The sequence below is a fragment of the Anas platyrhynchos genome, chromosome 6 (genome assembly GCF_047663525.1).
Source record: "Anas platyrhynchos isolate ZD024472 breed Pekin duck chromosome 6, IASCAAS_PekinDuck_T2T, whole genome shotgun sequence".
Lineage (NCBI taxonomy): Eukaryota > Metazoa > Chordata > Aves > Anseriformes > Anatidae > Anas > Anas platyrhynchos.
The window spans coordinates 7945159-7969296 of record NC_092592.1 but is presented as its reverse complement, the minus strand read 5'-3'; the positions used below and the strand labels follow the sequence as shown (position 1 = coordinate 7969296).

Below are 24138 nucleotides of genomic sequence, written 5' to 3'. Positions count from 1 at the left end.
GACGGCTAACCTTAGTCCTCTGCTCCAGGCCTAACCTCTCATACTTCTGGAGTCTCAAAGTCTGTCCTCCAGCAGCTACAGCATGTCAACAGGCAGTAACCGGAAACGGTGACAATGGCAACTGCCAAGTGAGAATTCCTGCAAGCACATAAGAATGTGATTGTGATCTTTAAATGTGTGGGAGACAGACTGCTCGTGTCATCTCTTGTTTTTCATAGCTGCGATCCTACAGCTGAAACACCTATGTAACTGTTAGCGTTAACAGCAGATGCGTAAATGCAATTTATTTGCAATTAAATTAACTGGAAAAGGATATAAGCCTCTAAGATCTGTTAAACTTTCTAGTTTCCATGCAGAGGTGCTGGATATACAGCACATTTGATGTGTAAAGCCCACAGGATGCCACCATGCAAAGAAAGCAGCAGCAGTTTGCTAGCTGTTCTGATCCTGGGGTTTCATACAACAGCAGTCTAAAAGAAATGGTAGCTTGGAAAGCCAGCTAGAAGCAACATGTGCTGACTAAAACTATTCATGTTTAAGTACAAGTGAAAGCCAAAGAAGATTTTTAAGTGCTTTTTGCATTAAATCTGCTATTTGCAGATAGCCTCTTTTTTAGGGTTAAGTGAAAGACTGTTTGAAAAGAATGTCTTTAGGGTACTAAGCAATCAAAGCTGTCTCTAACAAAGAGGACAGATGACCTGCATTCTAACATACCTGTGAATGCCTTTGGTTTTGCGGAGATTTCATTACTGATGTTTTCTTAGGAAAAAGATCAGATTCTTTCAGTGATGACTCAGCAATAGGAAATGAAAGGATACAGCAGCACACTGCATAAGCTTGCTAGAGTGATTTTCTTGCCCTCCATATAATGATTTTCATGTCAAGGCACTGCACAAACAATCTTTGGAATCTAATTGTACCTCTGTGTATATTTTATCATAAAGATTGCTTGGCTAATAAGAGAACACTGCTGTAGACACAGTCTCTTGAAAAATCAGAAAGCTCGTGCAGTTAGTTTGCTCAAGGAAACAGAATTAGTGGAATGAAGAAGTACATGCAGTCAATTTTGTTCGTGACATCCTCTGTTGCCTCTCAATATAATAGGTACCCAGGGTCACTGCTGTTAGTGTCCTGGGAAAGCAAAAGAGGCTGCCCTCAATGCGCTTTTTGGTGCTAGAAGTAACAAACTGCCAAGACTGGAGGACAGCTGACTCCTGGGGCCAGTCATTCCCTTCCCAGTCCTAAACAGCACCAGTTTAGAGCTAGTATTTGTAACTAGCATTACAATTCCTCCCCTTGATACCTGTTCATCAAGACAGAGATTTTTCCAGTCTGCAAAATTCTTGATGCTTTCATCAACACCACAGATTACTTTCTATTTTGTTTTTACCAGAGTTTGTCCTCTTATGGCTTACTCCTTACAGCTCCACAGAGATATCTGCAGTTACAGCATACTTTGCTTGCTCCCTTCTTGCAGCCTTCTGTGTCGCTGCACACTGGGTGAGCGTGGGATGGCTTCTTTGTGGCCACAAAGACGCTTCTGTTCCAAAGTCCGAATCTGAACAAATTATAGGAACGGCTCAAGGCATATCAAGGCCAATTCTACAACACAATCTAAACAATCCAGAAAGTCAAGGAAAGAGAAAGACTGCATTCAAGCCCAGGTCTTAATTTAGGAGCCGAGATTCCTATTTTGGCTATATAAAGCCTCAATGAATATCAATTACCATTAATCAAACCTGTAATAGCATAGTTTTCCCTATGGTGATACCTTTTTGCTCACTAGAAAGGTGGTCTGAAAAGATATTTTAGAAAATATATTGAATTCAGACATATTATTGTCTAGCCCACAGACCTTGTCAGGCTGTATGCTTGGCTCATTTGAAACAAAGCCGATCTCCCCTGACCGTGAAATCTGGATGGCTTCAGCCTACCCAGTGCTTCCTTCCGTCATTAGCCCTCTATACTACTTGAGAAAACAATTCCTTGTAGGAGAAAAAGAAAAAAGAAAAAAAAAAAAAAAAAAAAAGGAACAGGGCATCTTGCAAGGCTTGCTTGTAAATGGACTATCTGGCAGCCTCACAGCAACATTTGCCTGAACTCAGCATTTTGATTTAATAAGAAATATCACATCATTCAAAATATCTTAAAACTTCAGTAGCCATGCACTGCCTCAAAGTGCTACGTTTGACTAGTACTCATGTTTTCCCTCACTAAAAATAGAATTAAAAGTTATATTCTACACTAGCTGAAAGTAGAGAAGAGTTAGATATAACATTCTGACCCTGGGTGAGCTCTCAAGAAAACTGAAGGCTCTCTAAGAATTTGGCTTCAGATTTATTCTCATCAGTACCTTGTTTCCCAACACCTGAAGGAGCACTCTGATCTTTTCTACTCCTTCTGCTCTGTGATGGACACAAGGAAGGAAGCTGTTCTAGCTCCTCTCCTGAAGAACTGTTTGATTTCTCCCACTTGCACTTGCTCAAATCTCCTTGGAAGGGCACACACAGGGTTGAACCAGTCATTTGTCCATTTGCTTTGTACATGTTCACTCAGGACTGTGACAAACAAATGGGTTTTGATCTTCCATGTATGGCTACACTGTCCAGCCTGGTCATCTGAACAGGAGATGCTTTATCCAAATGCGTTAGAGCTAGCCAAAATGAACCATCAATGCAAGGAAGTTTTGATTTGGTCACTTTTCAAAGTGACACTTTTTTTTTTTTTTGGTCAAATTTCCTTTATCACCTTAGATTTTCATCAGCTATAAGCACCCCTGGTTTTGTTATTTTGCAGTAATTTCCATCTATTTTTCCTCCTTTGGCTATCAGACAGTGGCTTATTCACTGTACTTTTTTTTTTTTTGCAAACTAGAAGTATAAAGCTATTCTGCCCATCTAAACACATTCATTCATGTGCAGAGTTTCTCTCCCAGGCTGTAACTCCTTATGTCAGAATGCATTTAAACTCTTCACAGCTGAAACTGTAGATTTAGCTGTGACCTTTACTGTACAGAGTGTGCCATCAGCACATAAACAAGATAATATAATCTCTTAAATGCATTCAGCTACAGTAAGGTTGCACAGCTGTTTAAGAAGTAAAAGCTGAGCAAGCAAAAGCGGTATCCATAGAGCAGGAACTTTATGCCTTAGGGAGACCTCTTTGTTCTCTTAAGAGGTTGTATTACATACCCTGTCCAATCATGAAACAGCTCACAGCATTATCTCATGTGGGCTTCCCAAATCAATGTTCTCTTTTGCACTACAGCTTCACTGAATCACTGTGCCAGATAATTTAACAGCAGGCATTCGATCAGTATTGAAGATCCTGGCTCAGTTGCAGGAATGAGGCAGGTGGTGCTTTACAGCTGGAATTTGCACTGGGGACTAAATTGGGTGTTTAGAAGTACATAACTTATATGGTATTTTATTTGTCATTTTTCCTATAGGCACAACTTATCAGTACTTTGTTTGGGTACTTTTGTTGTCTTACTGAGTTTGCTTGTTTCCTATTACCAAAATAAAACAATGAAATCAATGCATCTAAAATGTTAAATATTTACATGGGAAACAGAACATACTGTGCATCAGGCAGAGGGATTTAGGCCTCAAAATGCACATGAGAATATGATAACTCATTCAGTGAAGAATATAAAAACTTTAAACGGAAGCTTTCCATTTTGTAAATATAGAAGAAGGGCTTTCTCTCACATTCCTGGAAGAAACACTGCAGAAGTACAAGATATTACTGCCTCATTTAGTTTTGACTAGCCCTTTTCCAGAGACAACTGTCCCTCTAGCAGAGCAGAAAGCCTTTCACAGCGGAGATACCTTTTTAACATTTCCTTCACTGGCACTTTTGGCTGTTACATAATGCTATGAATGGAAATGGCTGAGGCAGGGGCACGCATGTTCCCTTCTCTTGATGCCACGACAGGAACACAACCTTCTGCAGTGTGACAAAGCAGACACCCTTGGGTAGGAATATTTGAAACCACCACACCAAGACTTGCTGGGCCATAAATGAAGAGCTTCAAGAGAGATCCCATTCACTGTATATTCTGGGAGTCCGTAAATAGTCACGCACTTTTTTCAGTATCTGTGAGGTACCAGCTCTGTAACATTGTGAACAGTATTTGTCTTCTTTGTCTTCATATTTAAGCCACTCCAAGATTAACACATTAATAAGATGTTTGAATTGCTCTACATTCATATTGGCTCTCGTGTAAATAAAAAGGGAGAATAATAAATGGCAGTACTGACCTACGTATCAGAAGGGATGACGGCTTCACTTATCAGGTTAAAAATGGGCTTTCTGATATTGTCTTCTCATCTGTGGTACATTTTTTCGGAATCAGGATGACCTAAGAGAATGACTTTGAAAGACCTGTAGTACAAATGATGTTTGTATTGGATAATGACATAATTATCTACATTACTTACTTTAAATAGATAGCTTATTAGAAATAGTGCTTAATTTAAGAAGCTGTAGTGCATTTAACATCATTATTGTTTCCTATAATGCAGTATCTTTAAGAATTTTAAATGAAAAATTGTCATTATAGAATATATTTTTTCTTCTCTCCCCTTTGCCTTCCTTCCCTCATCCCTCAAATGCTTTTGAGGGTTCATTTTCTTACTACTTCAGTGCCTTTCAATCTAAATTTACTTAATTTAAAAGTACTGTTATTCCCCCACAACTTTCAGTCCTTGAAATACCCAGCATTTAATCTATCTGATGAGGTTGTTTCTTAGCTCACAGATCAGCAATGATAAAGATTTGACATTGAAACTCAGATAATAGCTCTGCAGTTGAAGTTTTGCCTGGACTAGAGTATAAATTATCACACCTGCAGTTGCTTTAGCAATACAAGGCTACCAATGGTAGAAAGTTATAAAAGATGGATTTCACTGAGCAAAGGCAGTAGTATCTGGCAGTGTGTACAGAAACAGGCCTTTAAAACGAGGCTATACTTGCAAGTTAATGTTCAGGAACCAGATGCACTTTGAAAACATTGTGTTCTGCTTTTCAGAAGCCTGTAATTCTGTGCAATCAACAAATCTGCTATTGATAAAGCGTGGTCCTATTTGTCCTTTTTATTGGCAGCATGCAAGACGACAGCTTAGAGTCCTCAACTTCAATATCTCAGCTTCTGAGAGAAAGTTATTTAGCTGAAACTAGACATCGAGGGAACAGTGAAAGAAGCAGATCAGAGTCCACTTCTCATAATTTCCTTTATGGCAACACTTGTGGTGATTCAGATGAGATAGCTGCTCAAGACGACCTTCCAGATCTCTCTGCCTTTTTGAGCCAAGAAGAGCTAAATGAAAGCGTAAACCTGGCAAGACAAGCTATTGATCAGAATCCACTTGAAACTAAACAGGATGAGCTTCAGACACGTTCACATTATCCCCCGGATCAACTGAAAAACACGGGAAAAAATAAACAAATGGCCCACTCTACAGCTCTGAAAACATCAGACAATGGCCTGCACACAAACTTTTGCCAGGACCATGTCAGAGATACAAAAGGCTCCAAAGGGAGTTCTCAAGACCTAAAGAAACAGCACCTTCCCTCTGAATCAGAATCAAAAAAGGAATTCCTGAACAAGGCCGCAGATTTTATTGAAGAGCTCTCTTCACTTTTCAAAGCTCACAACTCTGAAAGAATAAGACCCCGAACATGCAAAAACTACAGGAGCAAAATCGATTCTAAGAATAAATCTGCTCAAAAAGGTAGCTCTAGCCTCTCTAGTACAACAGAAAACAGAGAAAGGCTTTCTATTCCATTACCTCAAGACTTGGAAAATAAAGCAGAGAAAGCATTTGAAAAACTAGATGATCAACCAGCAGCAAACTTGGAATCCATCAATCAATTGACAAGTGCAGAACTAAAAGCAGAGTCAGAATCTGCATCCGTATATTCTGATGAGCCCATTGGACAGCCACCACGCTTCACTCAAAAACTGAAGAGCAGGGAAGTTCCTGAAGGAACCAAAGTGCAATTGGACTGCATTGTGGTAGGAATCCCAGCACCTGAAGTCAGGTAAACATATCCTGCACTTGTCATTTTGTATTTCTGTAACAGTAGGTGTATGCCTTACTCTCTCCAGATATTTTAATGCACATATTTATGTAATCTGCAGCAGAAATCCATTAACCTTGGTTATCAAAATTAAGACAAACAAACACTTCCATTAAATCATAACAAAGCTAATTTATATTTTATGACAACACATTTTGGGGCATGCTATTTTCTTTGAACTTTAGAGTACTGTTCATAAATACTGTGTTTCCATAATTACAAGAAACCAATAACTTCTTAGTGAGAAATTTCAGTTATTTTTATGGAAACCAAGTCTGATTGTATAAACTGGCTAAAACCACTGATGACCATGAGACCTCAGGGTGATGTCTGAAGGTATTTGAAATGAGTGAACATAGATCCCTATAAATCAAAGACATCCATAAATGAACAGAAAAGGAAGGAAATCATTTAAGTTATTATACAAATAACCATCAACAGCTCATTTCTAATTCAGATTCTGACAACAATTCTGTCACAACCTTACAAAAATCAGTTCTGTTTTACCAAGTAGAAGACACTGTTATTAACTGACACTTAGTCATGTTGTGTGACGAGTCTGCTAAATCTGATGATTAAGTATTCACCTGTATCTACAAGGATTTTGAAGGTTAAAGAGGTAACATTTACAAAGATCACTGAAGATGAAAGGCAATGTGAAAGGGCTGTGCTTTATTCATCAATAACATCAATGAAATAAGAAACATTATTATAAGTTTTAAATTTATCTCAGAAATTATTAATCTCAGCAGAATTTTTGAATCCAAATTTGTTCTCATAGAGCTAATTAACCAAATTTCCCTCTCACTGACAGTGGGAATTGTATTTACTTTGCTGGGACTATACCAATCCATTAGGAAGAAAAATATTATCCTATTTGCTATTCTAGAGAAATACTATACATATCTGCACTATCATAAATAGATTTCCTTTAGTCTAGATGGAAGCTTATCCTATAGACCTTTTAGAGCTGTGTTGCTTTTTCTAAATGTTGCAAAGAGCTGTTTGTGTCCTCAGCATCCAGTTAAGGGACTCTGAGCTTCACAGATGGTCCACTTTTTCCAGTTGTTGGTCCCTGTCTTCCTTCTATACTTAAATGCTGGGTGCAGCACTACTGCCACTTCTACTGCATTCAACACCTTTATCATCTTCCTCACCAAACGAACAGGCACCATCATTAAATGAAAATTATTTCAACATCCGAGTACAGAAACTCCAAAGAATCTTTGTCTTCTGCTCCCTTGGATTTCTGACACACCAACTACTATTTTTCAGAAGGAAGAAGCTATTACAACATAATTTTAAGTACATAGGAACAAGGATCTACAAATGAATCCTCTTGTTGTGGCCTGTCGTCCATTATAGACAATCTTGTAATGAAGACAAGAAGTTATCCAGTTTGTAGGATCCCTGAACTGTAACTGCCAGACCATTTTGCCCCACTAGTGCATTCAGTAGTGTCATGTAGGTTTTCAGTCCCTAACAGGACCTTGACCCATGGTGCCAATTAGGGTCTCTTGCCCATGACAAAAATGTGAAGGACTAAATGGTTATTTTTAAAAGAGGTATCTGTGCTGAAGCTAGCGAAATACCTTGTTTGGGAAGAATACGCTTTCTGCTGTGCTTCATGTCCAAACTCACTTCTGTAATGAACAATTTTGACACTCCTTTGGTGGAGTTCATGCCATTATAAATGCTGTATTGTGTTCAGCCCTTAAATTCATAGAGGAGTCTGATCAAGAAGGAAACAGTGCCAGAAATTTGCCTTTTTTGACAGAAAACAAACAGGAAATATCATCATTCCCCAGGTACTAACACCTCTCTCTGAATTATAAATCTCTTGATTATAAAGGCTCTGAGACTTATTTGTCCAGGCACTTGCCTTGATATTAAAAATGCCACTAGGATCCTTGGACATGAGAAGCAATCTATTTTTCTTCTCCCATCATTCATAATTTACAATACAAAGAGAACAAGTAAAATAATTTTCTCTTATAGAGATAGACTTGTACACAAACTCAGTCTGGCTTTCTTTGTACTTAGAAAAGGTGAACACCACCTTGCTTGTTTACAGACGATTAATCTGGCGCACAGTATTAATAATATGTATTTCTCCAGAAGGTCACTACATCATCCTTTTAAAAGCATGTCATACCCATGCCTTTGACACATACATAAAATTCAAAAGGTATTCGTGCCATCTAAGTTTAGGTGTTTAACAAGTATCTGAATTAGAAGCTGACACTATAAAGTCAGTGAAACCTCACAAGGGCAAATCAGAGAACCCAAGAACAATGACTCATCCCATGGAGTATCCATGGATGGCCAGGATGCCTATGCACCCAGTTCAGGGACTGTGATTCCACAGAACCGGGTGATGAGTATTGTTGTAACTTGGGTCTATTTTTGTCCCATCAAAACTGAAGCTTTTCCACTGAAATTTCCATCTCAACATTTGATTTTGTTTATTTTAGATAATAAAACAATCTATTTAAGTGCATTGTATTAATGCACTTAAATTTAGCGCATTGTATTAAGTGACAGTTAATACAGGAGCTGTTAAACTTTGAGAGAATAAGTATCTGTCAGACTTTTCCAACAGCACACTGCTGTCAGGCACTGTACTGCTCTATCAGAAATGCCTGTTTGGTTTACTGGCTCATGCTTGTAACAAGACTAGGGGCTTAGAAGAGCTAACGCAGAAGTCCACAAGGGAGGGAATGCCTCTGCAGGGATGTGAGCACACAAACACTTTACAAGGCATCTATCTGTCAGTTGCATTACCTGCTCCAGTGCATGCTCTTACCCTGAATTAAATGACAGAAGATACCTTGCATTCACTGCAGCCTGTTAGGACATCAGGATTTGAGTGCATGACAGAAGAGAGGGGTTAGTAATTATTCACTCACGTGCCCTAAGGCCCAATACCCTAAGGCCAATGTAAGCCCAGAAAGGTAGAAAGAAGTCCCATAGAAATTCAGTCCCAAGCAGTCAAACTCAAGAGAAAGATCAGGGTTGGCTTGCAGTTTCACAATTCAAACTAACAAATAAAAGATAAAGCACAAGAGTGCCAGTGTAAACTCTCCCCTTGAGTTTGTGTGCTTTTGTGTGTACGTACATGCTGTCAGCTGGGAGAAAGCTGGGAATGTTAGCTGCCTGAACAGTTTCCTGATCATTGTTTGGTATCAAGATTTTTGTCCTGTTCATCCAAGATTCTTTTAACTCCACCAATGTGTATGAGTTTTTACACCCTAAAGAAGGGTGTAAAAAATTCATTTGCATGAATGATACATATTCATGTGCTTTCAGTGATCTGGCCTTTATAGTCATTGCCACAGGAAGAGGGAACCAGAAAATGTAACATATTCCAGGGTATGTGCTCCATTAACTATGGGAACTCTGAGAACACAGGCTTTCTTGGTAAGAATAGTGCTCATCTTTGATCTGCAGTGTAGAGTTTCCAGAATACTGAAGTAAGCATCTTGTTAGCCATAGTAGTGGAACTGTATCCAGGACTGGGCTTACAGTTGGCAACTACCCTTCCTTTAGGGTAACAGTTTCCTGAGGTTTATGGTGAGTTAGTTCAGCACCTATGGAACTGTGCAAGGAGAGAAGAATTCTAACAGCTAAGCAAGACAGATACAAAAATCAGTAGCCCCAGGAAAGGAATCATTAGCAAGGTAACAACCAGCAAAAGAAAGCTTAATGCTGGCTGGCTTTGAGACATGATTTCTTCTTCCTTCAACCTATGTGAATGTCCACAAATAAACAAGCATCCCTCAGACACTTGTGTGCTAATTCATGCTTGCTTGTGTCCTGTGACTTACCCTGGACTTTCTAATCACAGAAATGAATCCCAAGTTACTCACAATGCTTGTGATACATACACTTACTATGTAGTAGTGGTACTGTGGGAACCTAGCGCATTGTGAAACAAGAGCAAGATCCAACAAGCTCTGTAACATCATTTCTTGGTCACCACAAGGAGCAATCAGGTGGTTAAACTGATGTAATGTGGATTATAAGGGAGGATGTTAGAGACAGGAGACTTAGAAAGAAACTGATCATGGGAACAGACAGGTCTGGAAAATATGATGAACAGTCAGATACCGTGTTTGAAAGCAAGACAGTACAAAACAAAATGGATGCTGTAAAAATGGTGTAAATGACTTTCATGGTGGATCAGGGTCAAGTATCATTGGTGATGATAAAGCAGTATAATTTACAGACTTGGTGAGTGTATTTGGGCTATATGAGAGCTCATTGAGGGACAGATAATTTGATGGAGGAACAAGAGAAGAAAATGAGAACTGATTAAAATATTAGTACATGGAAAGCTAAAACCTGCCTGGATGAATACAGATAGACCCGTCCAACTGCTTTTAAGATAACTCAGCCTTAATGTAATAAACTCACATGTTAGAGGAAGGTGGTTCAGCCTATCGATCTATAAAGAAGTTTGAGTGAAATGTTACCCTTTTTCAGTATCATCAGTTGAATGCAGTGACACAGAAGAGACGAACAAAGATTGGTACTGTAGTACAAGGGCCTGTAGCTAGCTCAAACATTAGCTCACAATCAAAGAGCACTAATACAATGATCAGTACATTACTTTACTCTGACTATAATGCAGGTAAGAAATAAGCATTTAAGAGATGTGTCACATATCTGCAAAGTGTTAAAGGTTTTGTTGACCTCCTTCCCATGCTTCCTTCTAAAGCTCTCTTTCTGTGTGAGTAATGATAGGTATGATACTCACTCATCTCTGTGAGGAGAGCACTTCTTATTCCCTCAAGTTTGGAGGTGTCTGCATTTTTCCAAACCGCTTGGCACATCACTCCTAGGTTAATTTTACTTATGAATCACATTGCGTAGCATACACAGCCGTCCTGGAAGTGTCATGAGGATTTAGTGTTCTAAAAACAGGCTCTATGTCATAAGGTTTCCATGAATGCATTCTTTAACATAGGCATACAAAGCCTAAAAAGTGCACTTTAGTGCTGCTTTGTTTAAGAAGACTAGATCTGCAACTAATCACAGATTTTTGGACTCTAAAGTCACATAAGATTGATTAAGCTTTTTTTTTTTTTTCTTTTCTCCTGGCTGCCAAATGAAAACATTTATCTGTTTTAGTGCTCAAAGCCTAGAGAGCCAAACTTCTCTTAACATACAACTCCAATCAAGTCAATGGATTAATACCTCAGATGCATTTGGCACAGTGGATGACACTGCTTGTGCTTAATGTGAACCTGCCTTGTATGATGAAGCTATCATTACAATTCATGGCAGGAATGAAATGTCAGTGACAGAGAGTATTGCTACTGCAACCATGCCACGTATCTCAATGTCAGAACTCCCCTTGTAACTGACATTTCATTGGTACCACGTACAACATTTTGATGGTAAGAGTAAAATAAAATGCTAACAAGCAAGGAGTAATATGGCAATACCAAAGATTTACCCAAAGCTTAATTCTACAAGAGAGAGTTTTTTCACCTGTAAGCATTGCAAAGAAATAGCATATATTTAGCACACTCTTTTCTTGGCTTAACATCAAAATAATTTAACAAAAATAGTGTTGAAAGAACACTGTGTAGAGAACTAAACCCAGGTTTAAAACAGAAGTTTATTCCTGAAATTTTAAATCATTTATGTTGCAAATTTTGGACTAGTCAAAGGTAAAAATAACTGCAAAAAGAAAAAGCAACTCAATCCTGCTTCATCGTCTGTTTAAGTCTATTAAAGGAATATACTACTCATATACTACTAAAATAACTGGAAGAAATAGTTTACATGATGTGTGTAATTTTGCTTATAGGAATTTAGAATTAGCCTCACAAGGGGATGCAGTACAGACATCTTGACACGAACACAACAGGCTGGTTGGAAAGGCTGATCAGTAGGAACACAGAGTTCTTAAATCTTATTGATGATTATAGCACAACGTTTTGTGTAATGGGTCTTGCTTTATTTGTCACCTGACTGAGGAACTGCATTTGAGTCAATGCAAAATATAACGTTATTGTAGTACATAAGTTATTGTAATGTTCTGAAAGATACTGCTGAAAATGAGATCAAATTTGAGAACAAGGGTATTCTCTTCAATAGTTTTTCATATTTGCTTAACATGCTAAAACAAAATTACATTATAAGGAAGAAACATGAGGTAGTATATAAAAAGACATGAGTAAGGGACATGACTCAGCTCCCAAAGTATACAGTTGCCTACATGAATTACCCTCCTAAAAGACAACTTGTACATTCAAATACCCATATGTGCTTGCAGTCACACAACTGTGATGAATCACACAACTGTTTTCTTTCCTGAAAACATGAACATTGCCAATTAGCACCTATTGCAAATCTTGAAAACGATGGAAGAAGAAACGGTGTTTTATGTAGAATTAATATATAGACCCCTTAGGATCACAGGAATCCTATATAATTTCCTGTTCTTTAACCTAAAAATGGCACTAATCAATTTCAAAGGATCTTTTCAATCAACCCTGCAGTGCACATTAGTATATTTCCCTTGGAACTACTAAAAAACTACTGAACAGAAAAGCAAAGAAAACGTGCACTTCTGGGGAACCAGTCAAAAAGCAAGCTGTACCTAACCATTAGCAGGGAAAATACCAGTTATTACGGGCAAAGTCTAAAATAAATGTAGCTGTTTCTTCTGTTTGAAGAGGTTTGCATTAAAGGATCTGAAAGTTCTTGACTGGACTATGAGGAAAGGTGAATATAATGGTTCAGCCTGAAGAAATAAGTTCGGAAGATCATTATTTTTTAAAGGAAATCTACTTTGAATAGAAAACAACTCTTTCAAAATAAATACATGTATATCTGAGCAGTTGATAGGATTATGTAATAACACAAATAAAAAGCAGGATTTGCAAATAAAATGTTAGCAAAGAACCATACTATCTAATTTACTAGAAAATAATGGTAATGGTACTGTGATAGAGAAATTGTTTAAAAGACAGGTAGTTTGTAAACAGTTGTTTTAAGACCAGTGATTTTGCCTTTTTAAAACTATTTCAAACTTGCTTCACACCTTCAGATGGGTGTAATAAAAAGGTGTGAAAAAAAATATCTGGCAAATGGTTAAACATTCTGGGGAAATAATATTATATATATACATGTATATACTCGCTCTGTTCCTATACTCTTCCATAAATGTCTGGTTTTGGTCACTGTCAAAGGATGCTGGGCTAGGTGGACTTTAGTCTGAGCCAGAACAAATACCCAGTAAGTTCTTATTTATCTTGCTACATGTGCTATCTCACCTGGCATCCTAGGATATGTGCTGATGTCATTGCTCCCTTTTACTTCAAAAGGTGCTGTACGCTGTATGGGTTTGGTTTATACGCAGAGTGGTGTTTACACTGTATTGTGAAGTTCTCCATGTAGAATAATGCCAATTTCTCTTTGGTAAAACCCTGCAAGAGTAATGTGGATGTATTTTACTGCTGCAAATCTGTACTTGAAATGTCACAAAGGAGAGATGGGGCATTTTACATTCATTTGGCATTCTCTTTTAGCATCATATTTACTACATGCCTGTCTACTTCAGTTGGAAATGTTAATTTCATTAAAATTGTTTTTGTGACACACATTTTCAATTACATTACAATGGAGACTTGTAGAAGAGGACAGCAAGGAGACAGACAGAAACCAATTCTCCATCTCTAGCTACGAAGGGTTGTCTTTCTAAAAGGGGAAATTGTGTTAAGCACTATGATTCATTTTACAGTGCAGGAGCTTCCCTCCATATTAGGCTGACCTGTATGGTTTCCAGGCTGTACACTTAAGTCAGTTGACTGCACAGCAAAAGATTCCACTATCGTGCAACTTGAGGTAGACTGGGGTACCCTGCCTACTTTAAGAAAGCCATGTTGGATGGCCAGGATTTATGGTGTACAAATAGTTCACAGTTCACTTCTTAGCTATGTAAAGAACATTTAAGTTGCAGTTCTGTACTTCTTTATACCTCATTGTCCTTTTGAGAGTCCTTTTTCAATTTTACATCATGCTTCTATCAAATTCTGGTTTTCCATGGCATGGGCTAGTTTATTATATCGCCTTTTTTTTTTTTTTTCTTTTTTTTTTTTTCCCTGGCATATTCATTTGGGGTTTTCTTCATGCTTGATTTTTATCATAAGCTATTGTAAAAAGTTATGCTTCTGAGAGGTTAATATAGTTGAATGGTTAAACAAATTTACTCATTAATTTCTTTTAAATGATGTAAGATGGAAATATATCAAAGTACCTTATAGTATGAGCTAAGAAATAAGAATTACTACAATTTAATAATCAAAAGCCCACCCTTAGCCTTTCCTCAATTAATTCTACTTGCTGTAACATATAATGGGAAATACATTTCCCATTGCTTTGATAGCATTGGTATGCACCCAGAAGCTAACAGATACTTTTACCAGGTTACCATACCCAGATGGATGAAACAACTATTCATTTTTAAAAATCAATTAAATAAAAAAAACGTTACCAGCATGATAGCCCCCATATACGTATACACAAAATGCATTAATCAACCATATGCAGGTAAGAAAGCAACAATGAACAGCAAACACATTTTTTTTGTTCAAGTTTTATATCCATTTATATATATGAGAAAAATTACAGTGAAGAAGGCAGCACTGCAGTTTGGCTTTTTAAATTTAGCTAGTTACCTAAAAATATAAGTATTTCTAAGTACTAACCCAAACTGGATTCCTATACATAGTACTACACCTTCTCTATAAAACCTACACTGTCCAATTGAATTTGAGTCTGGTACTGCAAACCCACTTGCTTTTTCTTTCTGTTCTGTATTTTCCATATGAAAAAGCAATAGCAGTCAGGACTGCTGTCCCCTACTAATAAATAGGTTGAGCTGATGGTTGCTGTCATTAACACATCCTAAGGAGCTGTCTGTTCATGTGCTGCTTTTACTTTTGTTTAGAGTCCTGCACTTTCTGCTAACACCACCCTTCCAACCACTGAGGGAATTAAGAGTGCTTAGGAGCATCATAGATGACAGTGTGACGCCTCTAAAGGACCCAAAACATTCTTGGATATGTAGCTGGGTTTGAAAGAGAAACAGCAAACACCACGCAGAAAAGATTTCAAGGTCCAGCTTTCTCACTAGCCATTGCTCCGTAAGGAAGTGCCTCTATATTGTAATAGACCACTTCTCTTTACTTATGATACATTTATGCACTCTTTTCTTAAAAGAAGATTTTCTCAAATATATGACAAAACAAAGATTAACATTACAGTGTATTTTAATCACCTTTTAAATTAACATGAACTTTGGAATCACAAGTTTGAGGGAAATTTGTTTATTTAGTTTTTGTTTGTTTGTTTGTTTTTGCTATGCTTTAAGCCACAACACAGATCTGAATGTACCTCAAGAGAAATTCAGTGCTAGACCGACAGCGTTTCAAACTCATATCTCCCTTTTCTTTCACTCTACTATTGAAATCTGTGTAGCGAGAAATGTATGTGCTAGAGTTGCTTATATAAACTAGTCAATAAGTTTTAAATACTGCAAAGAAAGGAGTTCTATTATTTGCCATACTTGAATACTGTGAAAATCATAAATATTTTTATTCATTAGACTGATGATTAAACTTGCCTGCAATATTCTGTTGGAACCTTCAGGCTAAAAACCACTGATTTTATCATCAGAAAGATTTCCAACATTGTCATTCTAGTTGTCAAGATGCTTGCACTGACAAACCATATTTTTTACCTTGCAGGTGGTACTGTGAAGGGAAGGAGCTTGAAAACTCACCAGACATTCAAATTATCCAGACAGGTGATCGACACTCATTGGTTATTGTTGAAGCTTTTGAGGAGGATACAGGACGTTACTCGTGCTTTGCTTCAAACATCTATGGAACAGATTCCACCTCTGCGGAGATTTACATAGAAGGTAATTGTAGAATTGTTGCAGAAATTGGTGGCTGAAACTAGCAACACAGGATTAAGATGCAATTATATATTGTGTATGTTACCTACTTATTAGATTTGTCACAAAAAATATGTAGCAGGAAGTCAACTGTTTCAGTCAATACTAACAATTTTATTATTTCTCTGTAAAATATCTTCACAGAAGTGACTGCTCTTTATGTATCGTTTTAATGTGTTGCTTCCCATAGATTTTATCTATCTGATTGCAAGATCAAAGTTGAAAAATACTGAAATTCTGATGCCACCTATATTTTTTGCCTGTGGTTACTCTATATAAATAAAAGAAACGTCAACTTTGTGTCTAATTCTTATTAGACCCTTTTCCCTAGAGTCTTTATTTTAGATGGAATGTCTTGTCAGAGCTGGTCTTTTTCCACCAGAGAAATTTAAAAGTAGCTTGATCTTAACCCATTATTGGCACTTCGTAACTGAAATGAATAGGTACATATCAGCAATTTGATCTTTTACTTGCAGAATAGGTACTGTAAATAAAACAAAATGTATACCTGCAGATTTAAATCTATTTTCTTTCTCCTTATGCTATCTAATATATCCTACTTGAGAGATTTATATATCATATTTTTTAACACTGTTTTTGGTAAGGTTTTAGATTGCATTCATCACTGTGTTAACAGGATTATAAATTTAATATAAACACATAGAATCTTTTTTACTCCTTGTCTTTTTTAATTTCTCAGGCAGGGAAATATCACACTATGTGTAACATCACTGACAACAGCGTGACCATTCATAAATTAAAGCACCTACCACACTTCATACAAGGGTACTTCTGCTCTACTGTTATGCTTCTTTCACATCTCTAATCTGACAGTGAAAGGACGAATCCTTTTTTAGTATCAGCACTGCCCCTGGCATTAATGGGAGATGTCTGTGCTTGGCAGGGCTTTATAAGTTCTTGAGACTGGGGCCAAGGCCTGCTTTTACCTAACTCAGACGATGTTGGATGGAAGCCATGGCTCGTGGAGATGCTCACTGGCAGAAACTGCAGAGAAAATGCAAATTCCAAAAGCAGTGAAGGCTGAATCAGAAGTGTAAAATGTCTCAGGAAGACAGCTGTTAGTAAACCGAGCTGATGTCTTCTCCAAACTGTGTTACGAGGCACTAGTTTATGAATAATAGCTATGATTCTAGGTGTCTCTCTCCTTTTATCCCCCCCCCCCGTTTAAAAATGTTAGTATCAGGTATCTGAGAAAAGAAGCTCTTATCTGATCCACAACAGCAATTAAAGATTAAATCATACGAGTGGCATTTCGAAGAGAACCTGAGGAGCACTTGGGTATGCATTCACTCATGGATGCTGTTTTCCTCATTTCAATTGCATGTCATCCTAAATCTGCCTTATGTCAAGAGCAGTTCTGTGTCTTACACAGTCTGTAATGAACAGGAATGTTCACTTCCATTGCAATGGGATCTTTTGTTTTGGCATAGCTTTATAATAAATATCCTTATACAGCATCCTTCCAATGCTCTAGAGGAAATCCTAATAAAGATGATAAATATGATTCTTAGATAAAATTCTCCAAAAACCACTTCACTTTTTTTTTTTTCTTTTTGGGTTTTCATAGGAGTCTCTTCTTCTGACTCTGAAGGTGAAACCATCAAAGACGAAATGGATCAGTAAGTTTAAAATGTTTTATCTTCCTTTTTTCTTATAGCTAAAGAAGCCACAAGTGTAGACATTTGAATTTCCATTAATATTTTGCAGCTTGCAAAATGTTGGCTTTTGTTTGGGGTTTGTTTGGATTCTTTGGGTTGTTGGTGTTTTGCTTGTTTGTTTTACAAATAATATGGAACAACAAACTTTAGCTTAAGCACTGAAACTATTATTAAATATAAACATACGAAGAAATATTCTACATTAAAATACTAAATAAATCTACTAAAACATGCTATTTGACTACATACAGGTTAAATGGTCAATTAAGTGTCTGACTTGGAAAAACTGTAGTAAAATTTATCTCAAGAAAATCTATGTCATAAAGTCTTTGACAGAAGACAGCTATACACAGATTATTCAGACTTCAGACATGGAAATTAATACATAGGAACGGGAGTAAACTGAATTGATGGGCATAAGTCCCTGTTTTGTTTGAGCTCCTTTGCATGCATTCATACAATCCCAAATGCAACCAGTGATTTATAAAGTGCAAATTTGAATTAGATAGATAGCCTTATGCACTCTTTCCCCACTTATCCCCATTATGCATTTTTTCCCCATTATTTATTAGTGAGGGTTACATTCATTAGAAATTTAATTTTCTTTTAAGACACTAATACCATTTTTTTTTTTTATAAAATACCATGGACCATGGTATTTTTACTATCCTGTGAGCTCCAATCTGCATACAAACACAAGGAACAGTACAAGAGAAACTAATATTGTCCTCTTGTGCTGCTCACAGCTGATAGCAACACCTTTCAAGCCAGTTAACCCAGGCCATTTTATTGCATTTGGTATAATTGAACTAGATAAGAGAGCTTACAGTGGTAAGATATGCAGGCTGATTCTTACAAATCAAAGTTTACTTGGCAGTATCTATTAGGTTAAACTAATTAGAATCCAATCCCAGAAGCGAGGCTAGGTTTGGCACGTAGATGTGACAGACGTAACTAAAGGAAACACGTATAGGTCTAGCTTCCAGTTAAGAGAACTTCTTTTTGTTTAATATTTCACAGCAATGCAAAGCCAGCTGACACCTCCCTGAAGGCAGCATCTCCTGCTACTAGAGCTGCAACCAAGCACCAAGAAACCTCCAAGGCACCATCAGCTGTGGTTCAGCCTGTGTCTGTACCTGTCCAGCCTGTGTCTACGCCAGTTACTCAGGTAGTGGGGATGACGTGTTATATTTCAAGATTGAAAAGAAAGCGCTTAAAGTGGGTTCTTCTACAGCTTTTGACTCAGAATCCCAACATTTTCTAGTTTTTACTTTGCTGTTGTACTTCAGCTCTGAACCTTACAGCCACACAGTAATTGCATACGCAGAAGAGATGTCCTGCCTGCCAGCTAACCTTTAGCACCTGGCAGAGGGAAGGGAAGCTTTCATCCCCGGGTTACAGGCATCTCTGCGGCAATGAGCAGAAGGAGCAGCTGCCGCTAGCTCAGCCAGCGGCGGGAGCCTGTGCGCTCCAGCAGGTCAGACGCTGCATGCCATGAAGGGCACTTGGATGTGTAAGTCAACTGGCATCTTACATTGCAGACTGACTTGCTCACTTCCATAGTGGCAGCCTATACCTTTCTCCTCGCCCTCTCCTACAGAACCTGCTTCAGATAATTTTCTTTTAATGAGAGTTACTTCCAGCTAAATCATTTCACGGCTCTGTTTACTTTATATGTAGTTATGTTTATTTACCATACTATCCTTTTAGTATCCATACTAAAGGATTGCTAATTAATGTTAGCATGCATTTATAGACCTGTTCACTGCAAAGTATCAGAATAACCATAACTGTGAATTCTTTCTTAAGAGGAAAGAATAGCGACATTTACTTAAAAATAAAACTGGAAAGTTAAATTCCATTTACACTGCCTTTACAACGTTTAACACTAAGGTGGTAACCAGTAAACAGATACTGAATAGATGAAGTAATGCAGGTTTACTTTTGACTGCGAAGAAAAAAGAACTAAGCCTCTGTAATACTTTTTGACAGAGGTTGCCTAAGTCAAATTTGACAGCTGTCTCAGAAGCTTATTACCACTTTCAAGCTTCTTGACTTCTAAGACAACATCTATAGAATTTGTCTATGTTCTCCTAAGATACCAAATCCCTAGTTCTGCTGTTCTGGGGCAACTTCTATTTTGACTAAAGAGAAAAACACTATTAACCAAGCTATAAAAGGAAGTTTTCCAGTAGTCAGCAACGGAGCAACATTTATTCACTGCATTTAATATTTTGCTCTAGACTTCACCAACCAAAATCTCTTTTGTGTCATTCCATGAGCATAAAGCACGTTTTACACTCACTTAGATGATCATGCAGTGACTTGCCTTGCAATCTGACACAAAGCCAGGTATCCATGTCTGTTCAGAACCCATACTTTCTTTGTGTCTAGTATACAGCACCTGAATGATTCTTTAGTCTATAGTTCTGTAATAGCAATGCTTTTTAAACCCAGTATATTTTTCACTCTTCAGTCCCAGATATTATTTACTCTAGAGTAAAATTTTTACAGGAAGCTCTTTCCATTTAACAGCCAAGAATGGGGGTGCCTGAGCCTTTCAATTTTCAAAGTATTTAATTAGCATGTAAGGGATGTATCATGTTTCTTCTGTATGTGGAAAAACAGCCTATATTCACTTAAACACCATGTGATGTTTTGCAACCCGCAGGCTCAAAGCCCCACTAACTATTTGCAAGGATTGGATGGAAGACCTATAGTTGCTGCTCCTGTATTTACAAAGGTAACTTGCTTCATGATGTATTTCATAAGAAAAGAGGCCAATTAATTGTTTGGAGAGATAATTAAAACTTTCTAGCTATGAAAGGGAAAAAAAATGCCTTTCTTAAGGCATTCAAGGACTCAAATGACTGTATGAAATCTTTCTAAAATCAATATTACTTCCAGATCAATAAAACATTTACTGATTGTGTTTATACATTTTCTCTATTAGATGTTACAGGACATCTCAGCTTCTGAGGGGCAGCTTGTAGTATTTGAATGTCGGGTGAAAGGAGCTCCGTCCCCAAAGGTTGAATGGTACAGAGAAGGAACACTGATAGAAGATTCTCCAGATTTTCGGATATTACAGAAAAGTAAGTTTCTTGTGTGGAAATATTGCAAATACAAAATATAGGCAAGAAACAAAACTGCTAATATAGCAGTTTTAATTATATAACACTTTAAGTTTCTTATTAGAATGGTAAGAACTATATAAGCCTTATTTACAGCAATAAATCTGGGTCACAGAAGCCAAAACTGGAGATGAATTGAACAGCATACTAAGAGGTAGTATGTGTCTGAGATTCCCCAGACTGTTACATTGTTTTGCCTTCTGCTTTGATCCCATTGTCACTGCAATGTCCTTTTCTAATTTAGTCTTACTTCTTCTGATTGTTCTTCTTTCTGCACCATTTATGTAGAGTTCCATCGCCTGTAAGGTGCCCCATCTTTTACTTAAGTGACTGTGCTTATAGTTGTACAAGTGCTTATGGACAGTGATTGCTTACCTCTCCACAAAAGTAACTGTATTTATACATGTTACATTATAACATGACTCTTGCATGCTCACCTATACATGTGTGTGCACATGATACATGATGGGTTGAAAACATACTTTTACTTCCCTTTTCTAATGCAGTTGAAATGTCTGTGGTTTTCATGCCACTGGACAGCTAAAACTGCTAAAACTCAATAGAAATTCCTTAAATATCCCACTAAATCAAACCTAAATGAAAGATATTTTTTTTTTATCATAACTTGATTTCATGTGTGGAATAGTTTCAGAAATTGTCGTAAATACTAAAGTAATATTAAGATTGCAGAAAACTCCTTGAAGAATTCATCTCCTATTTGTAAGTGGTCAAAGGTGTCCACTATGTTCAGTGGATTTGACATACCATTGAGCACAATGCTTGGCTGTCTCCACTACCCTTTAAACAGAAAACTACATCAAAGGGAGTATCCTATCATATAGAGAAGATCAAGCTTTATAGTTAGTGTTCAAAAAAAAAAAAAGCAAAAGTAAACATATTCCATCTGCTAATTCTGCTTTTCTTTCCTTTAGAACCACGATCTATGGCTGAACCAGGTGAGGATCATCAAAAAGTTCATCTTTTTTTTTGATTATACAAATACGGTGGTTTAACCTCAAAAAAAAAAAAAAAAAAAATCCATTATTTAAACTCCACAGTTTAATTACGGCAATTTTTAATTTTCCCATGTTCTATAGTTACTAGTGAGAGGCATTTCTAGAATGGTCGAATGTTCCATAAACATGTAACTTAAATGAATTTTATCACTTCAAGAAAATAATGTTTCCATTCTGCTTTGTCCCAGTTCTAACTCAGGATCTGTTCACTTTTTACAAAGCTGAAGATTAACAAAATTAACGTATGAGGGTTCCCTATATCTGAAGTTCAGAAGTACACCAGATGATGCAGGACTGAGCTATTTTTATCTAGTTCACCAGTTAGGGAACATTGCATCAGATGTTTAGCCATGTCAGCCATTCCCTTTGCACCCTACCAGTGTAATATGAGAGTATCACATCAGGTGTTCTACCCCTGATATCAGCAAATCCTATAAAAGTGGCTGGATTTGTTAATTTCAGAGGAAAACACAGGCTACTCTGCTTGATTGGAGCAAAGGAACTTCATCGATTTTGATTACTTCTCCATGAGACGATCACCCTCTCCGTTATGCTCTTCGCTATGAAAAAATAAAGGAGCCCCTCTTTAGACAGAAAATAACCAAAGGAGTATCAATTCTTATGAAATACAGACTTCTGTAACTTTTGTCCTTTTCATATTAAAAGCGTTTTACTCCAAAAAGTATCTTGAAAGAGACTATTCCAAAATCTATAGGATTTCCCCTCTCTCTGCAATGTCTGTCTCTTAGACTTAGGAATGAATAAGCGGAGCTTCTACCAGAACCCACCGATGCCATTCCTTTAGTGTCCAGTGGCATCACTGCTGAGTAATGTGAAACAGTTTTCAGAGGGTAATCAGTCGGGTGCAGTTGTCACTGCCTCATCACCTGCTGCTCATTCAGAAGGAATCTGGATTTCCACGCATGCAGTGGTTGGCAAATCCAAGTACTATAAACTAGATACTCTAATGCCTTAAACTAGTTCTATAATCCTACTACTATAATAAACTATGATTCTCCTATGGTTGTTAGCAAATAATCTTTGTTGCTGCTAGATTCTCCACAGTGATGACATGAAACAATTACATTTAAATGTTGTATGGTCTTCTATAAGAGCTATAATGAAATATTAATCCAGTGACTTTTTTAAGAAAGTTTCATGCAAAATGGTAGCAAAATAGTCACTGGCTATTAACTGAAGAAATGCTATCAGCCTATGTTTCTGTACCCTTTAGATGTTACCCACCCTCCCCATTCCATATACCTGACCAAAAAAAAGTTGTAAAATCCTACCACCACAGTTATTATCAGCTAGTACTGCTGCCTGGACATCAGACACAGATTGGGGATGAATGTCATAACCCCAGACTGACTTTTCGAGACAGAATTTCGTTTCTGTTGCTACAGTTTTGCACTAACATTTTTTCATGCCCACATGAGTCTTCTTTGCAAAGAGAAAAGGCAACTTCCTATAAGCACAATTAGCATGATCCCATCTATCTGGTGATCTGCATAGTATTTTTGAAAAATGCTGGCCTAAAAGTATGTATTTTGCATTTCTTCACTTTACAGTGTCTCTACTTGAATTATTCCCAGTTAATTATAACTAACCTTTCAATCTGCAAAGAGATAAATATATATATATTAGTGACTTGTGAGTACAGACTGCATTTTATTTCTCCAGATTCAATATTAAGTTCTTCATAAAGAAAGTCTGTACTTCATGTGATTGGGAGGACATTCTCTAATGTTTTCCAGACACTGCTGCCACCTGTTCTTCACTTTTGTTGGGCATGCTGGAGCACAGAGGGTACCAGTTGCTGCACACAATGCTGATAACAGCTGCTGCACACAAAGGCTGCCAAAATTGATAATACAGATGAAAATAAAATCAAACTGAGCAAGGTGGAAAACCTTCAGGAAACATCCCCTAGTGTAGTCGAGGCTTTGTGTGTTTGTTCAATGTGTGCTTATTTCAAGTAATAATACTGCTCTGATGCTTTGCAGAGGAAATCTGTACTCTGGTTATTGCTGAAGTATTTTCAGAAGACTCTGGCAGTTTCACCTGCACTGCAAGCAATAAATATGGCACAGTATCTAGTATAGCTCGTCTAACTGTCAAAGGTAAGAGATTGTTTGAGTCCTTTGCTGGCTAGTAAATACAAGCAGGGAAGGCTGATGTGCTGTGTGCTCCAGGCTGCTTATCAAACTTACAGATTGCTATGTCTTTCCAAAGTGTCTTTCCCCAGT

The 24138-nt window shown here is 37.4% G+C and overlaps 2 protein-coding genes across 7 annotated transcripts in view; one reads left to right on the top strand and one right to left on the bottom strand.

Annotated features, from left to right (window-relative positions):
* The window catches only part of MYPN (myopalladin), a 74593-nt gene that overhangs the window by 20385 nt on the left and 30070 nt on the right, over positions 1-24138 (top strand). For 3 of the 5 annotated variants that reach the window (XM_013092138.5, XM_027463312.3, XM_013092136.5), the window contains exons 2-9: positions 5107-6045; positions 15849-16024; positions 17649-17700; positions 18760-18907; positions 20411-20482; positions 20693-20834; positions 21806-21829; positions 23896-24012. In XM_013092138.5, the coding sequence (XP_012947592.1) occupies positions 5108-6045; positions 15849-16024; positions 17649-17700; positions 18760-18907; positions 20411-20482; positions 20693-20834; positions 21806-21829; positions 23896-24012 (1669 nt within the window). In that variant the 5' untranslated portion in view covers position 5107. Of the gene's footprint in view, positions 1-5087; positions 6046-15848; positions 16025-17648; positions 17701-18759; positions 18908-20410; positions 20483-20692; positions 20835-21805; positions 21830-23895; positions 24013-24138 lie in introns of those variants that run through there. The other 2 variants (XM_072040364.1, XM_072040365.1) reach the window with 2 other exon arrangements.
* ATOH7 (atonal bHLH transcription factor 7) overlaps positions 15883-24138 on the bottom strand; it is a 52802-nt gene continuing 44546 nt past the window's right edge. For both annotated transcript variants that reach the window (XR_011810439.1, XR_011810440.1), the window contains one exon: positions 15883-16003. The gene's annotated coding sequence lies outside the window, so the exon portion shown is untranslated. The remainder of the gene's footprint in view (positions 16004-24138) is intronic.